Source organism: Pan paniscus, chromosome 12 (assembly GCF_029289425.2).
Source record: "Pan paniscus chromosome 12, NHGRI_mPanPan1-v2.0_pri, whole genome shotgun sequence".
Lineage (NCBI taxonomy): Eukaryota > Metazoa > Chordata > Mammalia > Primates > Hominidae > Pan > Pan paniscus.
In genome coordinates, this window is record NC_073261.2 from 108,592,702 (window position 1) to 108,611,578 (window position 18,877).

An 18,877-nucleotide genomic window follows, 5' to 3' on the forward strand; every position below is an offset into this window, starting at 1 on the left:
AAGGAGGGGAGGGAGGGAGAAAGGAAAGGAGGGTATCAAGAAGGAGGGGAGCCAAGGAGAGGTGGGGAGGAAGGGGAGGGGAGGACAAGGAGAGAAGGAGGAAGGAAGGGAGGGAGAGTGGGGAAGGCAAAAGGGAGGGGATAAGAATGGGGCAGGGAGGGAGGAAGAGAGGGTGTTGTGTCTATTCTAGTCTGGATTTGGTCTCTGTTGCTACATGGCATACTGTATTAGGCCGTTCTTGCACTGCTATGAAGAAATGCCTGAGACTGGGTAATTTATAAAGAAAGGATGTTTAATTAGCTCACGGTTCTGCAGGCCTTACAGGAAGCACTGTCCTGGCATCTGCTTGGCTTCTAGGGAGGCCTCAGGAAGCTTACAGTCATGGCAGAAAGCAAAGCAGGAATAGACACGTCACATGGCAAAGGCAGGAGCAAGCAAGGCAGTGCAGCGGGTGGTGCCACACACTTTTAAATGACCAGATCTTGCAAGAACTATCACAAAGGCAGCACCAAGGCATGTGAGATCCAACCCCATGATCCAAATACCTCCCTCCAGGCCCTGCCTCCAGCATTGGGGATTACAATTAAACATGAGATTTGAGTGGAGACACAGATCCAAACTATATCACATGCCTTACTCAGGTAAGTCATTCCTTTTCCTCATCTATAAAATGGGAATGGGGCCAGACTGTCACATTCCATGGCTTTAAGCAGTGCTTAGCCATCAAGGACCTGTGAGTTTTCTCTCTCTCAGCTCACCCCTCCTCTTTTTCCTGAGTTCTTAAATGCTTTGGCATTCTTCCTCAGAAGGGCAAAGCAGCAGATGCTGAAAATGAACAAAGTTTAAGCCACCAGGTGATTTTAAAGCAAACCAAAATCATGCACTTTTTGAAGTTCAAGAGGTCTTTCACCCAATATCATTCCAGCATTTTAGGGGCCTTCACTCCTCGCCACCAGACATAGGGAAGAAATAAATGATCCTTTGTAAATGTTTTTAATAACCTGAGTTTTAAGGTAGTCAATCCCTTGGGCCCTCAACAACAGGAAATAAAACCTCATTGGTTAGGATTCTACTGAGAAGATAAGAAAAATCAGAAAGTAGTTTAAAATCGGTTTTTGCTACGCACATTTATAATGTAAGCAAAGTTAGAAGGGAACTAGCCATTTTGCAGTAACAAAGCAAATTATACAAGTGTCAGGGATATAAAGAATTCCAGCAATTAATATATTCATCTCAAATCTAAGAAAACAAGCTCAGAGAGGTTCTCCCCCATCTCCTACTCACCCAGCCAGCAAGCCTGGTGCTAGTCCTAAATCCCCAGGCATCCTGGTGCCCACTTCTTCCTTAAACCAGACATGTTGTAGATAGGACCTGCCACAAGCTTGTCTAAGAACTTGAGAAATACCTTTGTGCTAACATGAGGCAAACCTTTAACAATAAATTGAACCATATTGAAACTGCTGTTATTCTCAATGAAAAAGTGACAGATATTGGCAGTTCCATATGGTACAAAATACCCATTTCTGAACATTAGTTACAGCTTCTCCAGTAACATTAATCAGCCTCTATAAAATAGAACAGCGGTCTCACAGCATAGAAGCCACAAGACAATGGCCCACCATAACCATCTAGACAGAAACAATAGCAAGTGCCCCTAAAACTCCGAGTTAAACATAAAATAAACACTTGAGGAAGATTTCAGGCATGTACACAAGCAATTGAGAGACCAAAAGCAAACAATGAAAAAAAAACAGGAAGAGCAAGTAAAGTCACCAAGTTACCTATATCAGCATACTTAAACCTCCACAGGAAAAAATAAAATGAGAGATCAGCATATCTAAAGGTGAAAGATCTTTTAACTAAAGTAGGGTGGTCAGCAAAATGGGAGAAAAGAGAAGCCACAGACGCAGAGATTAGCAGTGTATATGGCTGGAAAGTGGGATCTGGGAGGCAACAGACTCCACCTGCTCAGTATCAGTGAAGGTTTTATCCCTAACATCAAACTGAACTCACCAGACTCAGAGACTGGCGCCCCGAACAGCTCAGGTGTCGCCTCCTCCAGGAAGCCTCTTCTCTCTTTGCTCTCTCTCTCCACACAGAGAGATAAAGAGGTGAGCCAATTGACCCCTGTTTCCTGTTGGCCTGAAGGCCCCCAGAGGATAAGGATGGAGTCTCAGTCTGCTATTCCCGGAGGCTGCCCTGAACATATATCAGAGCAAGCACTCAGGAAATGCTGAATGAAAACAAGCGGAAGTTGAATACAATCTCCAGGGCAGAGGGGATGGGAAAGAGAAAATCGACTCAGGTGGGACAGGTGCTTGGAGAGTCAATGGCCTTCCAAACCGCCATAAAGTACTGCTGTGGACGAAAACAAATCTGAGGAACTGGAAGGAGAAAAAGTGGTCACAGGACAAGAACAAAGAACTGGAAAGAATTACAGGATAAAACTCCCTGAAGTGGTCGGGTCTCCCACAAATGAACCCTGATGCCCAGGACCAATCAACACAGAAACAGGCAGTGCCTCAGTCCCTGGCCAGCATCCCTGAGAGTGCGTGTTCAGCCACTGACTCAAGTCTTGGAGAAAGAAGGAACCCAGCATGTCACCATGTGGGAATGAGGAAGAGGAGCCCTGTGTGGATGGTGGGGAAGCTCAGAGAGGCTAAAATAAACACAAGGCACTGCAACTTGTGGCACGGAGGCCTAGGGATGTGGCAGGGATTCTAACTGAAGAGTATGGCAGGGACCGGGCTGAGAAGGGGCTGGGGGAAGGGTTTGCAGCCGGCCAAGCCCAGAGGGAAGCCACCACCACCACTCATGCCACACAGCAAGCCGCTCTCCAGCAATTAATATGAGACACAGGCAGAAACTCAGTTCCTACACAGGACCAACTGTCAAAGCTCCCCTTACTCTACTTGGTCTCACCAGTGAAGGCATTTCTAGGCTCTTACAGAGCCACAGTTTCTGCTGTGTCTGCCATTCAGTGTCCTCAGGGACAGACCCTCAGAGCCTATTCCAGCTTTGAGGGGCATTCTAGAAAACTGTCTCTGTAAATAAGTGTATCTGATGTCTGGATTAGGAAAGGAAAGATACATAAGCCAGCATTTCCCCCTTTCAGCTCACATCCTTAAAAAGTCAAAGTCTGACAGTGTTTGTGGCTCTTTGTCCCTTCAGATGCACTCTGTTCTGATGTTTCCTTAAATCTACTCCCTAACACGGCAGAGCAGGGGCCAGTGAAAAGCACAGGCCCTGGAGTCAGCCTCCTGGGTCCAGAGCCCAACCCCACTACTGACTCTTGAACTTCCGCAAGCCACCTTCCCTGCAAACCTTAGTTTCCTCATCTTAAAATGGGAATAGTATCAAACTTTTGCTTCAAGGGATGTTGTAATAAATAAATGCAATTACACAGTTAGCGTATTATCATATGATTATTGCTGTTCTTGTTACTACTACTACTACTGTTACTATTATTACATAAGCAGTCTTCAGTTACTTCACCACTAATTAGAAAATCTTTGATAAAACAAGATCCCAAATTCTATTGCTGTGCCTCAAAACTATACTTATTCCAATATCAAAAACGCATTTTGGAGAAAAGATTTTTTTTAATGAGCAGGGGGTAACACACATGTATGTAATAAACCTCCAGATTTAAAAGTGGCCATAAACCCTGTTTAGTTATATCCATCTCCGAAGCCATAGAAACATTAAGAGGAGTGATGAGTCAAAGAGTTACCTATATCTGATAATGCCCTTCTTTCAATGAAATGCATCTACAAACATAACAAATCCATGTGGCTCTTCCACTGGAAAGACTTCAGGTAAAGAATCCATAACCAGCCCCTGGTGGCGTGCGTGACAGTCTCCACACATCTCCAAAATTAACACTTTAGCTAAATTCTCTCCACATGGGATAGAATTGCTTTGCCACTGTCTGAAAATGCACATGTATGTCTTCTTTCTTTGTGAGAAGTTTCTACGTGAGATGCAGAAATTACCATCTCTACGGCTATTGGAAAATGTTGGCTCATTTTATAGCTGCTGGCATAGATTTTTCCAGAGATTTAAGTTTCACTCCTCCGGTCATAATGAATCACATCTGTGTATTTGTACAACATTTCTCCCTTCTTCCATTCACTGAAAGTATCCCTGCCTGTGAATGTGTAGGTTTACTCTGCTCTGCAATATTTTTTAGGTAGTGAGATTTTGTCCTAGCAGTATAAATTAGTATAAAATTCAAAAGATATACTGAAGAAATATCTGTAAGAGTACACGCTTCATTCATATATGCCAATTTTGAGTGTGTCCCAAACACCTACATGTTTAATCAGTTTATGCTGGACAGCACAATTTAGTCATGGACATGTTCTTCTATCTGCCAACTACCATCAAGTCTACTGAAAAAAGAGCTAGCACATGCTTTGTACATACCCAAAATTCAAAAGCATAAAGAAAGGAAGGGCTCTTGGTACTCCAAAAAGAACATTTTTCTTCCAAACCAATCCTGAACATGCTAAAATGTAGTTACTCAACATAAAAACATACAACCAAGACATTCTCCATACTGAATTAGGAAGTTTATTAGGCTCCTAGTTTCCATGTTTAGAACATGAGCATGGATTTACATGCATTGTCTCATTTTGTGGATCTTACATGCATGTCGTCTCAGTCAGCTGCACCTTTGATTCTACTTGTCAGTAATTTAAAGTTAGCTCAATGTGAGTAAATGACAAACACAGAATGATGCATAAGCTGTAGCCACAAACCCCACCCAATACCATTTATCTTATATTCCAAACCATATCACAACTCTCTCTTGTAAAAAATAAATTTCAGAACAAGGCATTTAATTGACCTCACAGAGAAAAATAAAGACAATTCTATCATTTCAGAATTCAGCAATGAATGTCCAACTATGGCTGAAAGGTACACCCTGAGAATTAAATGATTTTAACGAACCCATTGAGGTTTATAAAGCTGTGTTAACCTATATGTCGGGAAAGGATAAGAGAAACAGGCACAAACACCCCCGCTCATTTTGCTGTGCAATTCTCCAAGGAGGTGGTGTTACAAATGTCCTCATTGTCTTCAATGCTTGAAGCATCTGTGGAGTCAGGATCGCTCACCACAATGCCTACAGAAGAGAGACTGGTAATGAAGGCGTGCATCCGCTGTGCATATATATCCCTAATGTTAAAGTAAGGTAGCTCATGACACTTCTCTGGTGCATCCTCACTGCACTGGTCCACATCAATGTCCTTTTGCTTCTGGTAGTACTTGGAAAACTTGTTGAAGATGATGGTGATGGGAAGGGCCACCACCAAGATGCCACAGATGATGCATGTGCTGGCGATGAGCTTTCCTGCCAAGGTGACCGGGTGGGTGTCTCCATAGCCCACAGTTGTCATGCTGATGGTGGCCCACCACCAGCAGATGGGGATGCTGGTGAGGCTGGATGTGTGGTCATCTTTCTCCACGGAGTAGATAAGCACAGAGAAAATGGAAATGCCCACAGAGAGGAAGAGAAGCAGAAGCCCAACTTCATGGTAGCTGTGTCTCAGTGTGGCACCTAGAGACCGAAGTCCTACCGAGTGCCGGGCAAGCTTTAGAATTCGGAAAATCCTCATAAGCCGTAGGATCTGGACCACCTTGCCCATGTTCTCAATATCCTCACTCTCTTCCTCCTTGGTGTCTACAGCCAACGTGGCATAGAAGGGAATAATGGAGACAAAGTCTATGATGTTCAGAGGGTTTTTCCAGAATTTCTTTTGACAAGGAGCGGCAGCCAGCCGGACGGCAAGCTCCCCGGTGAACCAGGCAATGCACGCGATCTCCACTCCTTCCAGCACCGGATCATCCACTTCTCCATCCTCATTCTGGAACTCCGACATGCTGTGAACGCACATGGCCACGATGGAGGCCAGCACCACGCTCAAGGAGGAGATAGCGATAAGCTTAGCGGACAGGCAGTATGCTGGGTTCTCCATTCTAATCCAGATTTTCTTCCGGAGCTGACCAAATCGCAGTGTGTCAAACTTCTCCAGCTCCTTCTCAAACAGAGACGACTCTTCAAACGAGGAGTCGGTACTGACATCATGGCTTTTCTGGTCCCAGTCCTTCTCGTGGTTTTCCTCCTTGCGTTCCTGGTAGCGATTGCTGCAGCAAGAATCAATGAAGAGCTCGTTGATGCCCCAGTACTCGATCTCCTGGCAGAATGAGAATACGCACAGCTCCTCCATGACATGCAGCTTCCCCGTGTAATAAAAATTCAAAACATATCTGAACAAGGAGGGATTCCGATCAAAGTAGTATTCCTTATCGGCCACACTGTAATCATCACACAGCTCCAGAATGGCCTCTTCAGAATGGCAAGTAAGCAGCTTCCCCAGTCTGGTGTGAGGAAACCGCAGGAGGGTGCTTTGGTCAACAGACTGCTTAAAGCCCCCCACATTCAGGTTGACAAGTTCCTCGTCTTGTCCAGGGCGATGGAAAAACTCACCAAACACCATGGTGGATACAGAAGGCAGAGTGCTGGCTGGCAAGGGAGAAGAGGAAGATCAGGCTGCACCTGGAAAGAGCACAAGATGATATTAGCACTCTGTCCTGCCGTGCCCGGCCAAGCTTATTTTTAATCTGCCCTTTCCAGGATGATGGGCTACATTAAAAGCAAAGCAGGAAATGCAATAAAAATGAATACATTATTATGCATTTTGTTCAGAAGAAAATCAACACAAAACAGATTTTTCCCAAAAAAAACTTAGGATTTTGGGAACTCATTTTCTTTAGGAAAGAGGAAAGATGGCAATATAATTTGTATGAACCCTAATTGCAATTTCTCTGTGTATTAAGCATTCAAACTGTACCTCCCAACCTTGCCCCCAAAAATACAATGCAATTTAGATCACTTACATAATACAAGCATCTCCAGAGATTCAAGCACAAGCTCTTCATGTTTGGGAAAACTCAATTCAGACATGACAGGCTAGTTGCTGCCAGGCTTGAAGCTCATCCCTTCCCATCCCTAGGGCTTGGTCGTGTCCCCAACACACACATCACAGGGGGCTCAGCTCAGCTCTTACAAAGGATGTGAGTTTCCCTTTGCGTACCAATGTTTTACTCCTTTAAGAGAAAGCCCTACTCCCTATGTCTGGATGTGGACAATCAAGAGGATATAATTATCTCCCTGCGCTTAAGTACCTTATATCTTAAAGATATCATTACACTTCATGGGATGGTGTTTCAGGAACATCCACATGAAAAGAACCTGACTTGGGAAAACCTCTTTATGGTAATTGCACTATCAGTTTCCTGACACAAACCCGCTCCACTCCCACCTCCTCCTTCCCATCACAGACAGTCCCCACGTGGCCCTAATCTATAATTATCTTTGCATAGATTGTCTATACTGGCTGAGCACGTGGCCTGTTTTTAGTTCTGACACTAATCAGGATACACCAGGTCGCTTTCTCAGAGAGAAAATAACAGCTTTTGATCCTCACCCAATGCAATGACGTTTCCTCAGAACAGATGATACAAATAAAAGGAGACTGTCATATACTGAGTCCCCACCTGATACTACTGGAGGCCTTTAAACATTATGTCATTCAGTCCTTCCAACACTATATGGTAGCTGGATAGAAAAATGGGTACTGCTCTCAGCCTCTCTAGGTACATAATAGGTAAATGGTGGAGCCAAGATTTAAACCCAGGTTGAATTAATTCCAAAGTCCATGTTCTCTCCACTACATAGACTTCCCCCACCTTCTTCCTTTTTATAATCTAATAATCCAATGTGAGGCATGCTATGCGAGAGGTCAGTCAAGCATCTTTGGGATTACTGAGAAAAAAGCAGTGACCTTACCTGGAGAAGCTTCATAGCAGAGGTTATATGCAGCTCAAAGGTTCAAGTGGAGTCCACCTAATATGGTTTGGCTCTGTGTCCCCACCTAAATCTCATGTTGAATTGTGATCCTGCGTGTTGGAGGTGGAGCCTGGTGGGAGGTGATTGGATCATGGGGGTGGTTTCTAATGGCTTAGCATCATCCCCCAAGCACTGTCTCGTGACAGAGTTCTCATGAGATCTGGCTCTTTCAAAGCGTGTAGCATCTCCCCCTTCACTCTCTCTCTCTCCTGCTCTGCCATGTAAGACATGCTGGCTTCCCTTTCACCTGCTGCCAGGATTGTAAATTTCCTGAGGCCTCCCCAGCCATGTGTCCTGTACAGCCTGCAGAACTGTAAGTCAATTAAATCTTTATAAATTACCCAGTCTCGGGTAGTTCTTTATAGCAGTGTGAGAACAGACTAACACACCACCAAACTGAAAGGAAAAGGACATTCCCACCAGAGGCATCGAAGGGTAGAGAGAAGCCAGATTGTGAAGGACCCTGTATATCAGTCCAAAGAATCTGGATTTTGTTCTGTCAGCAAGACCACTAAAGGGTCTTAATCAACAAGTAGACATAGCTAGGTTTGTGACTGTGACTTAGAAAGCCGCCAATGACAGCAGCGTGAAAGCTGCACGGGGCAAAAGCTGGGACCAAGAAGACAGGGCTGCAACAGGACAGGTTAGGGGTGGCAAGGACATGGACACACACAGTGGCAGTGCATATAAAGAGGAAGTGATAAACTCAGAAGAAGTTTATAAGACAGAATCTACAGGATTTGGTAACTGATTGGGGAAAAAAAAAGGGACAAGGAAGCAGAAAGGCCAAAAGAGGATGTGTATTCTAGTCTGTAAAAGTGGGCAGACGGTAACACCATTAAAGGGAGCAGAAAGGTCAGAAAGGAATCTCTTTCCCCTTATGTTTATGGAAAGGCAAGGTTGTCTGCAAGAGAACAAATTCCTCCTCTGAAAAAAAAAGGAAATAATAAAGATTAACATGCAAATAAATAAATGGAGAATAAAATTTAAAAAAAATTCAACAAAGCCATTGGTCATTTAAAACAATCAACAAAATTGACAAATCTTTAACTAGGCTAATCAAGAAAAAATGAAAGTACTTTGGGAGGCCAAGATAGATGGATCATTTGAGGCCAGGAGTTCAAGACCAGCCTGGTGAACATGGCAAAACCCCATCTCTACAAAAAATACAAAAATTAGCTGGGCATGGTGTCATGCACATCTAGTCTCAGCTACTCGAGAGGCTGAGGCATGAGAATCACTTGAACCCAGGAGGGGGAGGCTGCAGTGAGCCGAGATCGCACTACTGCACTCCATCCTCAGTGACAGAGTCAGACTCTGTCTCAAAACTTAAACAAAACAAAAGAAAATTAAAAAATGAGAGAAGATTCAAATTAGCAAAATCAGCAATGAAAGAACAATACCACTATTGACCTTACATAATGAAAAGAACTATAAAGGAATACTATGAACAATCATATGTCCACAAATTAGATAACCTAGATGAAGTGTACAAATTGCTAGTGTCAACAAAAAGGGTCAAACTCTAAAATATTTAAAGAGATTTATTTTGAGCCAAATATGAGTGACCAATGGCCTGTGACATAGCCCTCAGGATATCCTGAGAACATGTACTCAAGGTTGTTGGCCTACAACTTGGCTATATACATTTTAGGGAGACACAAGAAATCAATCAATATATGTAAAATGTACATTGGTTCTGTCCAGAAAGCCCAGAAAACTGGCAGCTGAGGTGGGGGGCTTCCAGGCCATAGGCAGATTCAAAGATTTTCTGATTGGCAATTGGTTGAAAGAGTTAAGTTATTGTCTGATATGGCTGGGCTTTGTATCTCCACCCAAATCTCATCTCCAATTGTGATGCCCAAGTGTCAAGAAAGAGAACTGGTGGGAGGTGATTGGATCATGGGGGTGGTTTCCCCATGCTGTTCTTGTAATAGTGAATGAGTTCTCACAAGATTTGATGGTTTTATTAGGGGCTCTTCCCCCTTCGCTCATCTCTCATCTGCCGCCATGTAAGACATGCCTGTTCCCCTTCTATCAGGATTATAAGTTTCCTGAGGCTTCCTCAGCTCTGCAGAACCGTGAGTCAATTAAACATATTTTCTTTATAAATTACACAGTCTTGTGTATGTCTTTATAGCAGTATGGAAATTGACTAATACTATAAATTGGCACCACAGAGAGTGGGGTACTGCTATAAATATACCCCAAAATGTGGAAGCAACTTTGGAACTGGGTAACAGGCAGAGGCTGGAACAGTTTGGAGGATTCCAAAGAAGACAGGAAGATGTGGAAAAGTTTGAAACTTCCCATAGACTTGTTGAGTGGTTTTGGCCAAAATGCTGGTAGTGATATGGAAAATGAGCCCAGAGACTTGTTGAGTGGTTTTGGCCAAAATGCTGGTAGTGATATGGACAATGAGCCCAGGCTGAAGTGGTCTCAGATGGAGATGAAAAACTGATTGGGACCTGGAACAAACACTCGTTCTTGCTATGCTTTAGCAAAGAGACTGGTGGCATTTTCCCCCTGCTGTAGAGATCTGTAGAACTTTGAACTTGAGAGAGATGATTTAGGGTATCTGGTGGAAGAAATTTCTAAGCAACAAAGTGTCCAAGGTGTGACCTAGGTGCTCTTAAAAGCATTCTGTTTTATGTATTCACAAAAGATCGTTTGAAATTGGAATTTTTGTTTAAAAGGGAAGCAGAGCATAAAGGTTTGGGAAATTTGGAGCCCGATGATCCGATAGAAAAGAAAAACCCATTTTCTGAGGAGAAATTCAAGCTGGCTGCAGAAATTTGCACAAGTAACCAGGAGCTGAATGTTAACTGCCAAGACAATGGGGAAAATTTCTCCAGGGCATATCAGAGGTCTTGGCAGCAGCCACTTTCATCACAGGCCTAGAAGCCTGGAGGAAAAATGTTTTTATGGGCTAGGCCCAGGGCCCCGCTGCTCTGTGCAGCCTTGCAACATGGCACCCAGCATCCCAGACATTTCAGCTCCAGTCATGGCTATAAGGGGCCACGGTACAGCTTGGGCCATGGCTTCAGATGGTGCAAGCCCCAATCCTTGATGACTTCCATGTGGTCTTGGGCCTGCAAGTGGACAGAAGTAAGAACTGAGGTTTGGGAACCTCTACCTAGATTTCAGAGGATGTATGGAAATGCCTGGAAGTCCAGGCAGAAGTTTGCTGCAGGGGCAGAGCCCTCATGGAGAACCTCTGCTAGGGCAGTGCAGAAAGGAAATGTGGGGTTAGAGTCCCACGCAGAGTCCCCATTGGGGCACTGCCAAGTGGAGCTGCGAGAAGAGACACCCACTGTCCTCCTGACCCCAGAATGGTAGATCCACTGACAGCTTGCACTGAGCACCTGGAAAAGCCACAGACACTCAACACCAGTCCATGAAAGCAGCTGGGAGGAGGGCTGTACCTTGCAAAGCCATAGGGGTGGAGCTGCGCAAGACCATGGGAGCCCACTTCTTGCATCACTGTGACCTAGATGTGAGGCATGGAGTAAAAGGAGATCATTTAGGAGCTTTAAGACTTAATGGCTCCCCTGATGGGTTTTGGACTTGCCCCTTTGGGGCCAATTTGTTTGGGGGCCAAAACAATCCTTTGCTTTGGCCTATTTCTCCCATTTGGAATGGAAGCATTTATCCAATGCCTGTACCCCCATTGTATCTTGGTAGTAACTAATTTGCTTTTGATTTTAGAGGCTCCTAGGTAGAAGGGACTTGCCTTGTCTCGGATGAAACTTTGGACTTGGACTTTTGAATTAATGTTGAAATGAGTTAAGACTTTGGGTGACTGTTGGGAAGGCATGATTGGTTTTAAAACATGAGGACATGAGATTTGGGAGGGGCCAGAGGTAAAATGATATGGTCTGGCTTTGTGTCCCCACCCAAATCTCATCTTGAATTGTAATCCCCACATGTCAAGGGAGAGACCTGGTAAGAGGTAATTGGATCATGGGGGCAGTTTCCCCCACGCTGTTCTCATGATAGTGAGTGAGTTCTCACAAGGTCTGATGGTTGATAAAAGGCTCTTTTCCCTTCTCTCACCACTCTCTCTTGCCTGCCACCATGTAAGATGTGCCTCTTCCCCTTCCACCATGATTGTAAGTTTCCTGAGACCCCCTAGCCCTGCGGAACTGTGAGTCAATTAAATCTCTTTTCTTTCTAAATTACCCAGTCGGGTATGTCTTTATAGCAGCGTGAAAACAGATTAATACATTGTCTAAAGACTTAGAATCAATAGGAATGTCTGGGTTAAGATAAGCAGTTGTGAAGACCAAGGTTTTATCATGCAGATGAAGCCTCCAGATAGCAACTTCAGAGAGAATAGATGGTAAACGTTTCTTATCAGAATTAAAGAGACTGCACTGTTAGTCTTAAGGTTCATGTTGATGTTAACGCTGGTAAGCTTTTCCTGAATTCCAAAAAAGAGGAGGGTATAATGAAGCATGTCTTACCTCTCCTTCTCATCATGGTCTGAACTCATTTTTCAGGTTAATTTTGGAATGACCTTGGCCTAGAGAAGGGGTCCATTCAGATAGTCAAGAGGGCTTAGAATTTTATTTTTAGTTTACACTAGAAAGACATGAACTACACAAACTAACTCAAGAAGAAAAAGGAAATGTGAATAAACCTATTTATTAACAAGTAAAGATACAGAATTTGCAATTTTAAAAATTTTCATATGGAAAGCTCATGTACAGATAGCTTTGCTGGTGAATTTTACCACAATCACCACCAATCTTTCACAAACCCTCCCAAAAATTAGAAGAGAAAGGCATACTTCCCAGCTCTTTCTATGAAGCTAGTATTATCCTAATACCAAAACTAGAAAAAGACATCACAAGAAAACTACAGGAAGCATCCCTTATGAATACAGATGAATAAATCCTCAACAAAACATCAGCAAACCAAATCCAGCAACATATAAAAAGAATTATATACCATGAGTAGTGGGATTTATCTCAGGAATTTAAGGTTAACTTAACGTGTAAATCAATCAAGGTAATACAAATACTAAAGAAATAATGAAAATGACATTATCATCTCAAAAGATGCAGGAAAAGCATTTGAAAAATCTAGCACTCTTTCATGATTAAAAACAAAAACTCAAAAACTAAGAATAGAACAGAACTTCTCCAATTTGATAAAGAGCATCTATGAAAAACCCACAGCTAAAAACATATTTAATAACAAAAGACTAAAAGCATTTCTCTTAAGATCAGGAACAAAACATGAATGTCCAATCCCACCACTTTTATTCAACATTGTACTGGAAGTTCTAGTCAGGGAAATTAGGCAAAGAAAAGAAAGAAAATGCATCCAGACTGAAAAGGAAAAGTTAAACTACTTCTATTTGCAGATGACATGATCTTGTATATAGAAAATCCTATGGAATATATATACAAAAAAATTAGAACTAATAAATAAGTTCAGCAATTTTGCAGGATACTAGATTGATATACAAAAAAACTGTATCTCTATATACTAGCAATAAGAAAATACAAATATGAAATTAAGAAAACAATTATATTTTCAATAGCGTCCAGAAAAATAAAATATTTAGAAATAAATTTACCAAAAGTGGCATAAACCTGTAAAATGAAAACTACAAAATGTTGTTGAAAAAATCATGGAAGAAATAAATGAATAGAAAGACACCCAATGTTCATGGATTGAAAGATTTACTATTGTTAAATGGCAATACCCTGCAAATTAATTCATAGATTAAATACAATTCCTATAAAAATCCTAGCTGCCTTTTTTCAGAAACTGACAAATTGATTCCAAAATTCTAAAACTTCAGAAATTGACAAATTGATTCTTGACACACTTGTCAAAAATCAATCAATAAACTGAAAAATAAGCCTATATGGGCTTTTTGATTGATTTTTGACAAGTGTGTCAAGACAATTCAACAGGGGTAAGAAGAGTCTTTTCGATAAATAGTATTGGAACAGCTGGATAGCCACATGCAAAAAAATCTAAATTGGATATGTATCCCACACTATATACAAAAATTAACTTTAAATACATCAAAGGCCTGAATGTAGGTGCTAAAATTATAAAACTCTTAGAAAAAAAATTAACATAAATTTTCATGACCTTGAGTTAGGGAATGGCTTCTTAGCTATAACACTAAAATTACAGAAAAATAAAGAAAAAATAGTTAAATTGACTTTATCAAAATGTAAAATGCACTTCAAAGGACACTATCAATTCAAAGGACAAGTATCAAGAAAATGAAGACAACTCACAAAATAGAAGAAAATATTTGTAAATCATATATCTGATAAGGATATAGTATCCAGAATAAAGAACTCTTACAACTCAATAATAAAAAGACAAATAAACTCCTTCAAAATGGGCAAATAATTTTGATAGACATTTCTATGAAAACATATAAATGGCCAAAAGGTACTTGAAAAGATGCTCAACATCATTAGACATTAGGAAAATGCAAATCAAAATTACAATGAGACACCACTTCATACCAGTATGATGGCTATAGTCAAAAAGTAATAATAATGCAAATGTTGTATTATGATACATCAGGTGTTGGCAGAGATGTGGAGAAAGTGGAACCCTTGTGTGTCATTGGAAGTAATGAAAAATAGTACAGCCACTTGAGAAAGCAGTTTAAGCCCTTTCCTCAAAAAGTTAAACAGAGTTACCATATGACCCAGCAATTCCATTCCTAGGTATAGTGCCAAGAGAACTGAAAACATATGTTCAAACAAAAACTGTATGTAATGTTCATAGCAGCATTATTCATAACAGCGAAAAAGGGGAGATAATCTAAATGTCCATCAAGGAATGAAGTTCTGACAGACTACAACCTGGAACAACTTTGAAAACATTATGCTAATGAAAAAAGTCTACTTAAAAAAAGACAATAAAAGATCATATATTGTATTATTCCTTTTATATGAAATATCCAGAATAGTCAAAACTATAGAAACAGAAAGTAGATTAGTGGTTGCTGGGGGCTGGGGGGAGGGGAGATGGGTACTATTAATGGATTTGGGTTTCTTTTGAGGATGATAAATATGTCTTGGAATTGGAAAGTTGTACAGTCATGAATATACCAAGAACCACTGCATTAAACCCATTTTTAAAAAGGTAGATTTTCCTGTATTCAAAGCATATCTCAATAATACTGTCATTTAAAAAGGGATTCCATCCCAGCACTTTGGGTGGCCAAGGCAGGAGGATCACTTGAGCCCAGGAGTTTGAGACCAGCCTTGACAACACAGTGAGACTCTATTTCTATTTATTATTTTTAAAAATTATAATAAAAATAAGTGAATAAATAGGGATTCCAGCTAATAAGTAAAAAAAGAAATAATAGAATTCAAATCTCATAATAAAATAATAGATCTAGGCAATGATAATCAATGGCTGATAAAATCCGGATAAAAAGCTGATGGGGAATTTCATAACAGAGATCAGAGTTACAATATCTGAACAAACTAATCAAGCCTAATATAATAAAATAACTAGATTTTACTGAACAAAATAAATATTTTAGAGGAATATGTTCAATAACACCACAGGGGTGCAATCAGCAAAATCAAGACTGGGAAACCATACAGGACAAATGACACAGATCAAATAAGAGGCATATCAAACAAAGCCAGTGTACAGACTTTGTATAGATCCTGATTCTAACCAGTCAAATGCTTAATATATGTATATGTATGTGTGTGTGTGTGTGTATATATATATATATATAATATATACACACACACACACACACACACACACACACACATATATATGAAAATCAGGGACATTTGAAAACTGATAGGGTCTGGCTCTGTGTCCCCACCCAAATCTCATGTCGAATTGTAATCCCCAAGTGTCAGGGGAGGGGCCTGGTGGGAGGTGATTGAATCATGGGGGCAGAATTCCCCTTGCTTTTTTCATGATTGTTAGTGAGCTCTCACAAGATCTGGTTGTTTGAAAATGTGTAGCATCTCCCACTTCACTCTCTCTCGCTCTCCTGCTTCACTATGGTAAGATGTGCTTGCTTCCCCTTTGCCTTCTGCCATGATTTTAAGTTTTCTGAGGCTTTCCCAGCCATGTGGAACTCTTAATCAATTAAACCTCTTTCCCTTATAAATTACTCAGTCTCACGTAGTTCTTTATAGCAATGTGAGAATGAACTAGTACAAAAACCAACTGGATACTTGATATTATAAAAAAAATTATTGTTAATTTTTCAGTGTCCCAATAGTAATATAATTATGTTCTTAAAAGAAAACCCTTATCTTTTGGAAATACATACTAAAATATTTATTGATAAAATTACACAACATTGGGGATTGATTTCATGATAATACATGGAAAGGCAGGAGATCTGATCATACAAGATGGCTATGAGTTAATCACTGTTGCAGCGGGTCATGGATAGGCACACAGGAGTTTAATGTATTATTTTATTTTTATACATGTTAAAATTCTCCATTAAAAATGTTTTAAGAAAAATGTGCTAAGCATCTTTTTTCAGGCTATGCACTGTGGTAAGTGCTTTCATATACACTATTATTCACTCTTTTATTCTCAACAACTGGTGCAGTACATAGGCACTAGCAGGCAATGAGTACATGTAACTGAATGAATGAATCATTTTCTTTAATTCTCTAACAGCCCTAAGTCGTAGACCTTAGACTCCCGTGTTGCAAATGGGGACATCTGAGGCTCAGAATTTGCCCAACGTTGTCCAGCTTTTATGCGGCAGACTCTTTACACAATGCCTCAAATATGAGTATTTAAAGTTTTTTTTTTAAGTGGGAGGAGGTAGAGACTGGCTGATGTTCTCATTTGCACATTATGTCAGCCATACTGTAAGGAGATTGACATTCACATGCTGAAGACACATGGGGTCTAAAATCAGGCACATCTGAGGGTACAGTGGCATTGGCCACAAAGTAGAAGACCCAACTGCTATTTTCATTCTCTTCTTAAAGCTAAACTTAGCTTCACTGTATTGATTCTCCTCCCTACTATCAACCCACATCACTTATGGTGAGAACACTATATATATAGTATTTGACCACCTTGTCCCTCTTGGTGTTTATAAGATTGAAAAGAAGAAAAATATGCCAAAAATCCAAGAAACTCCCTGGCAGCGTAAAATGAAAACTACCATTGATTCAGTTGTCTCCAACTGGCACCCTGTAAAGCTTTTTCAAAGCCATTAACCTTTTATTCGCCTCCTCTTGGTCCACTTCCTGCTCTTGTTGCTTCATGCTCTCAAACTCACCTAAGAAAATATTCTCAAAATTGTGTCTTTTCAAGGCTGACTCATACACATATATACAAGCTCATGGCTCTCTCTGATAATGCACCTGCTTTGCTCAGAAAAGTAATGAAAGTATTATAATACAAGCCAATTTGTCTTACTGGACAGAACTGCTTTTTGGTATCAATTTCATAAAAGTAAATAAAAACCCAGATTTGTTTTTCCTTCTTGTTTTGTAGATGTCCAAAAATCTACATTAATCCTTTTTCATCAAAGAAAAAAATACACCATTTTCAGCATTTAACACTGCCTTCTTTTTGGAACATTCTTCTAAGAGTTTTCTTTTATTCTATTAAATTTAAAAAGAAAGCTCATTTTGATTTTTTTAAAGAGTAGGTCATGCTAAATTCAATTTCTGGTCATGCCATGTGGGGATATACAAAATGGAAAAACCAAGCAAACGTAAACAGAATTAGAAACCTAAACTCAATCCATACCCTTGTCTCCTCCTTACCAACCTCCTACCAGGTGCCTCCCTGGTAAGAGTCTTCTCTTACAGCATTGTCTGAGCATGGTGAGGATCCTACATGGAGCCAACACCTCCAGTAGCTTTCCAAGTGGTGCAGCCCAGTCCACTGAGGAAGGCTTGCTGTAAAGCGTGAATCCCACCGGCCAAACAGTCAGGCAAGAAAACTCCCTGCCAGGTCTGTTCTGCGCTGGACATGTTCTGACAGCATGGGCCACAGTTGGACAACACATGAATGACACAGGTCCATACAGTTTGTAGGGTCCCAGGGTGCTCTATTTCAGAGCATTCATAAACTGAATGCAACGTTTAAATGTTGAACTTAACAAAACAAAAACAGCATGTCCTCTTATTCATGCTGAATTATCAGCATCAACTAGCAAAAAAGAGGGAAAGACTAGGATTCTGAAAACTTGTGTCTGAGCTGCCTCTTCTTATCTGCATGACCTTGGGCAGGTGAAGTCTTCATCTATAGAAGGAGTTTATAAACCCACCTTGAGGATAAAATAACAAATGTAAAAGTCTTTTGAAAACATAAAGCACAAGACACATGTAAAACTGTGTTCCAAAAATAAAAGACTGATATAATGGTATTTCTACCTTCCCCCACTTCCTTCCCCTATTCCCTTCCCTTCTCTTACTCCCACCAACTAGTACAATCACATTAAAGTTGTACTCACTCCCTCTGGATCTGTATTTAGTGTGACTGCTACTCTCTGGAAACTCCAGGGATCTCTCTAATTCACACAGCTCATCTCCAAGCAGAGAGCTGCTCAGAAGGCTGAGTGATTTAGTGAGCCAAACAACCAGAAAGCTGTCCTCTTTGTAAAAAGCAAAGAATCGTAGATGATAGCTTTTCAAACAGAAACAGGAAAAACCTGGACTTTACCACAAGAGGGGCCCCTAGCCCTGCTGTAAATACTCCATCACATCTCCAGCTGAGCCAGGTTGCTTGGAATCAAGCACATACAGAGGTCTGTCATGGGAAAGCTCTGCTGCCCAGGGGAGGGAGTTTTGGAGAATTTGGGCCCAGGCCAAATTAATGGTTCTCTCTTCTCTACCCTCTCCCATAGCCCATTTGTGTACACCTTGATTTTAGCACATATCACAAGGCATTATGATGTTATCTACAATTCTCCTTATTCCCCACAAGTCTGATTGTTGCTCACTCTAGACT

The 18,877-nt window shown here is 41.0% G+C and overlaps 1 protein-coding gene across 4 annotated transcripts in view; it reads right to left on the bottom strand.

The window, feature by feature from the left end:
• Positions 1–271: 271 nt before the first annotated feature.
• Positions 272–18,877, bottom strand: part of KCNS3 (potassium voltage-gated channel modifier subfamily S member 3) — a 59,350-nt gene continuing 40,744 nt past the window's right edge. For all 4 annotated transcript variants that reach the window (XM_003826995.5, XM_003826994.4, XM_034952654.3 and 1 more), the window contains one exon: positions 272–6,565. In XM_003826995.5, the coding sequence (XP_003827043.1) occupies positions 5,031–6,506 (1,476 nt within the window). In that variant the 5' untranslated portion in view covers positions 6,507–6,565 and the 3' untranslated portion in view covers positions 272–5,030. The remainder of the gene's footprint in view (positions 6,566–18,877) is intronic.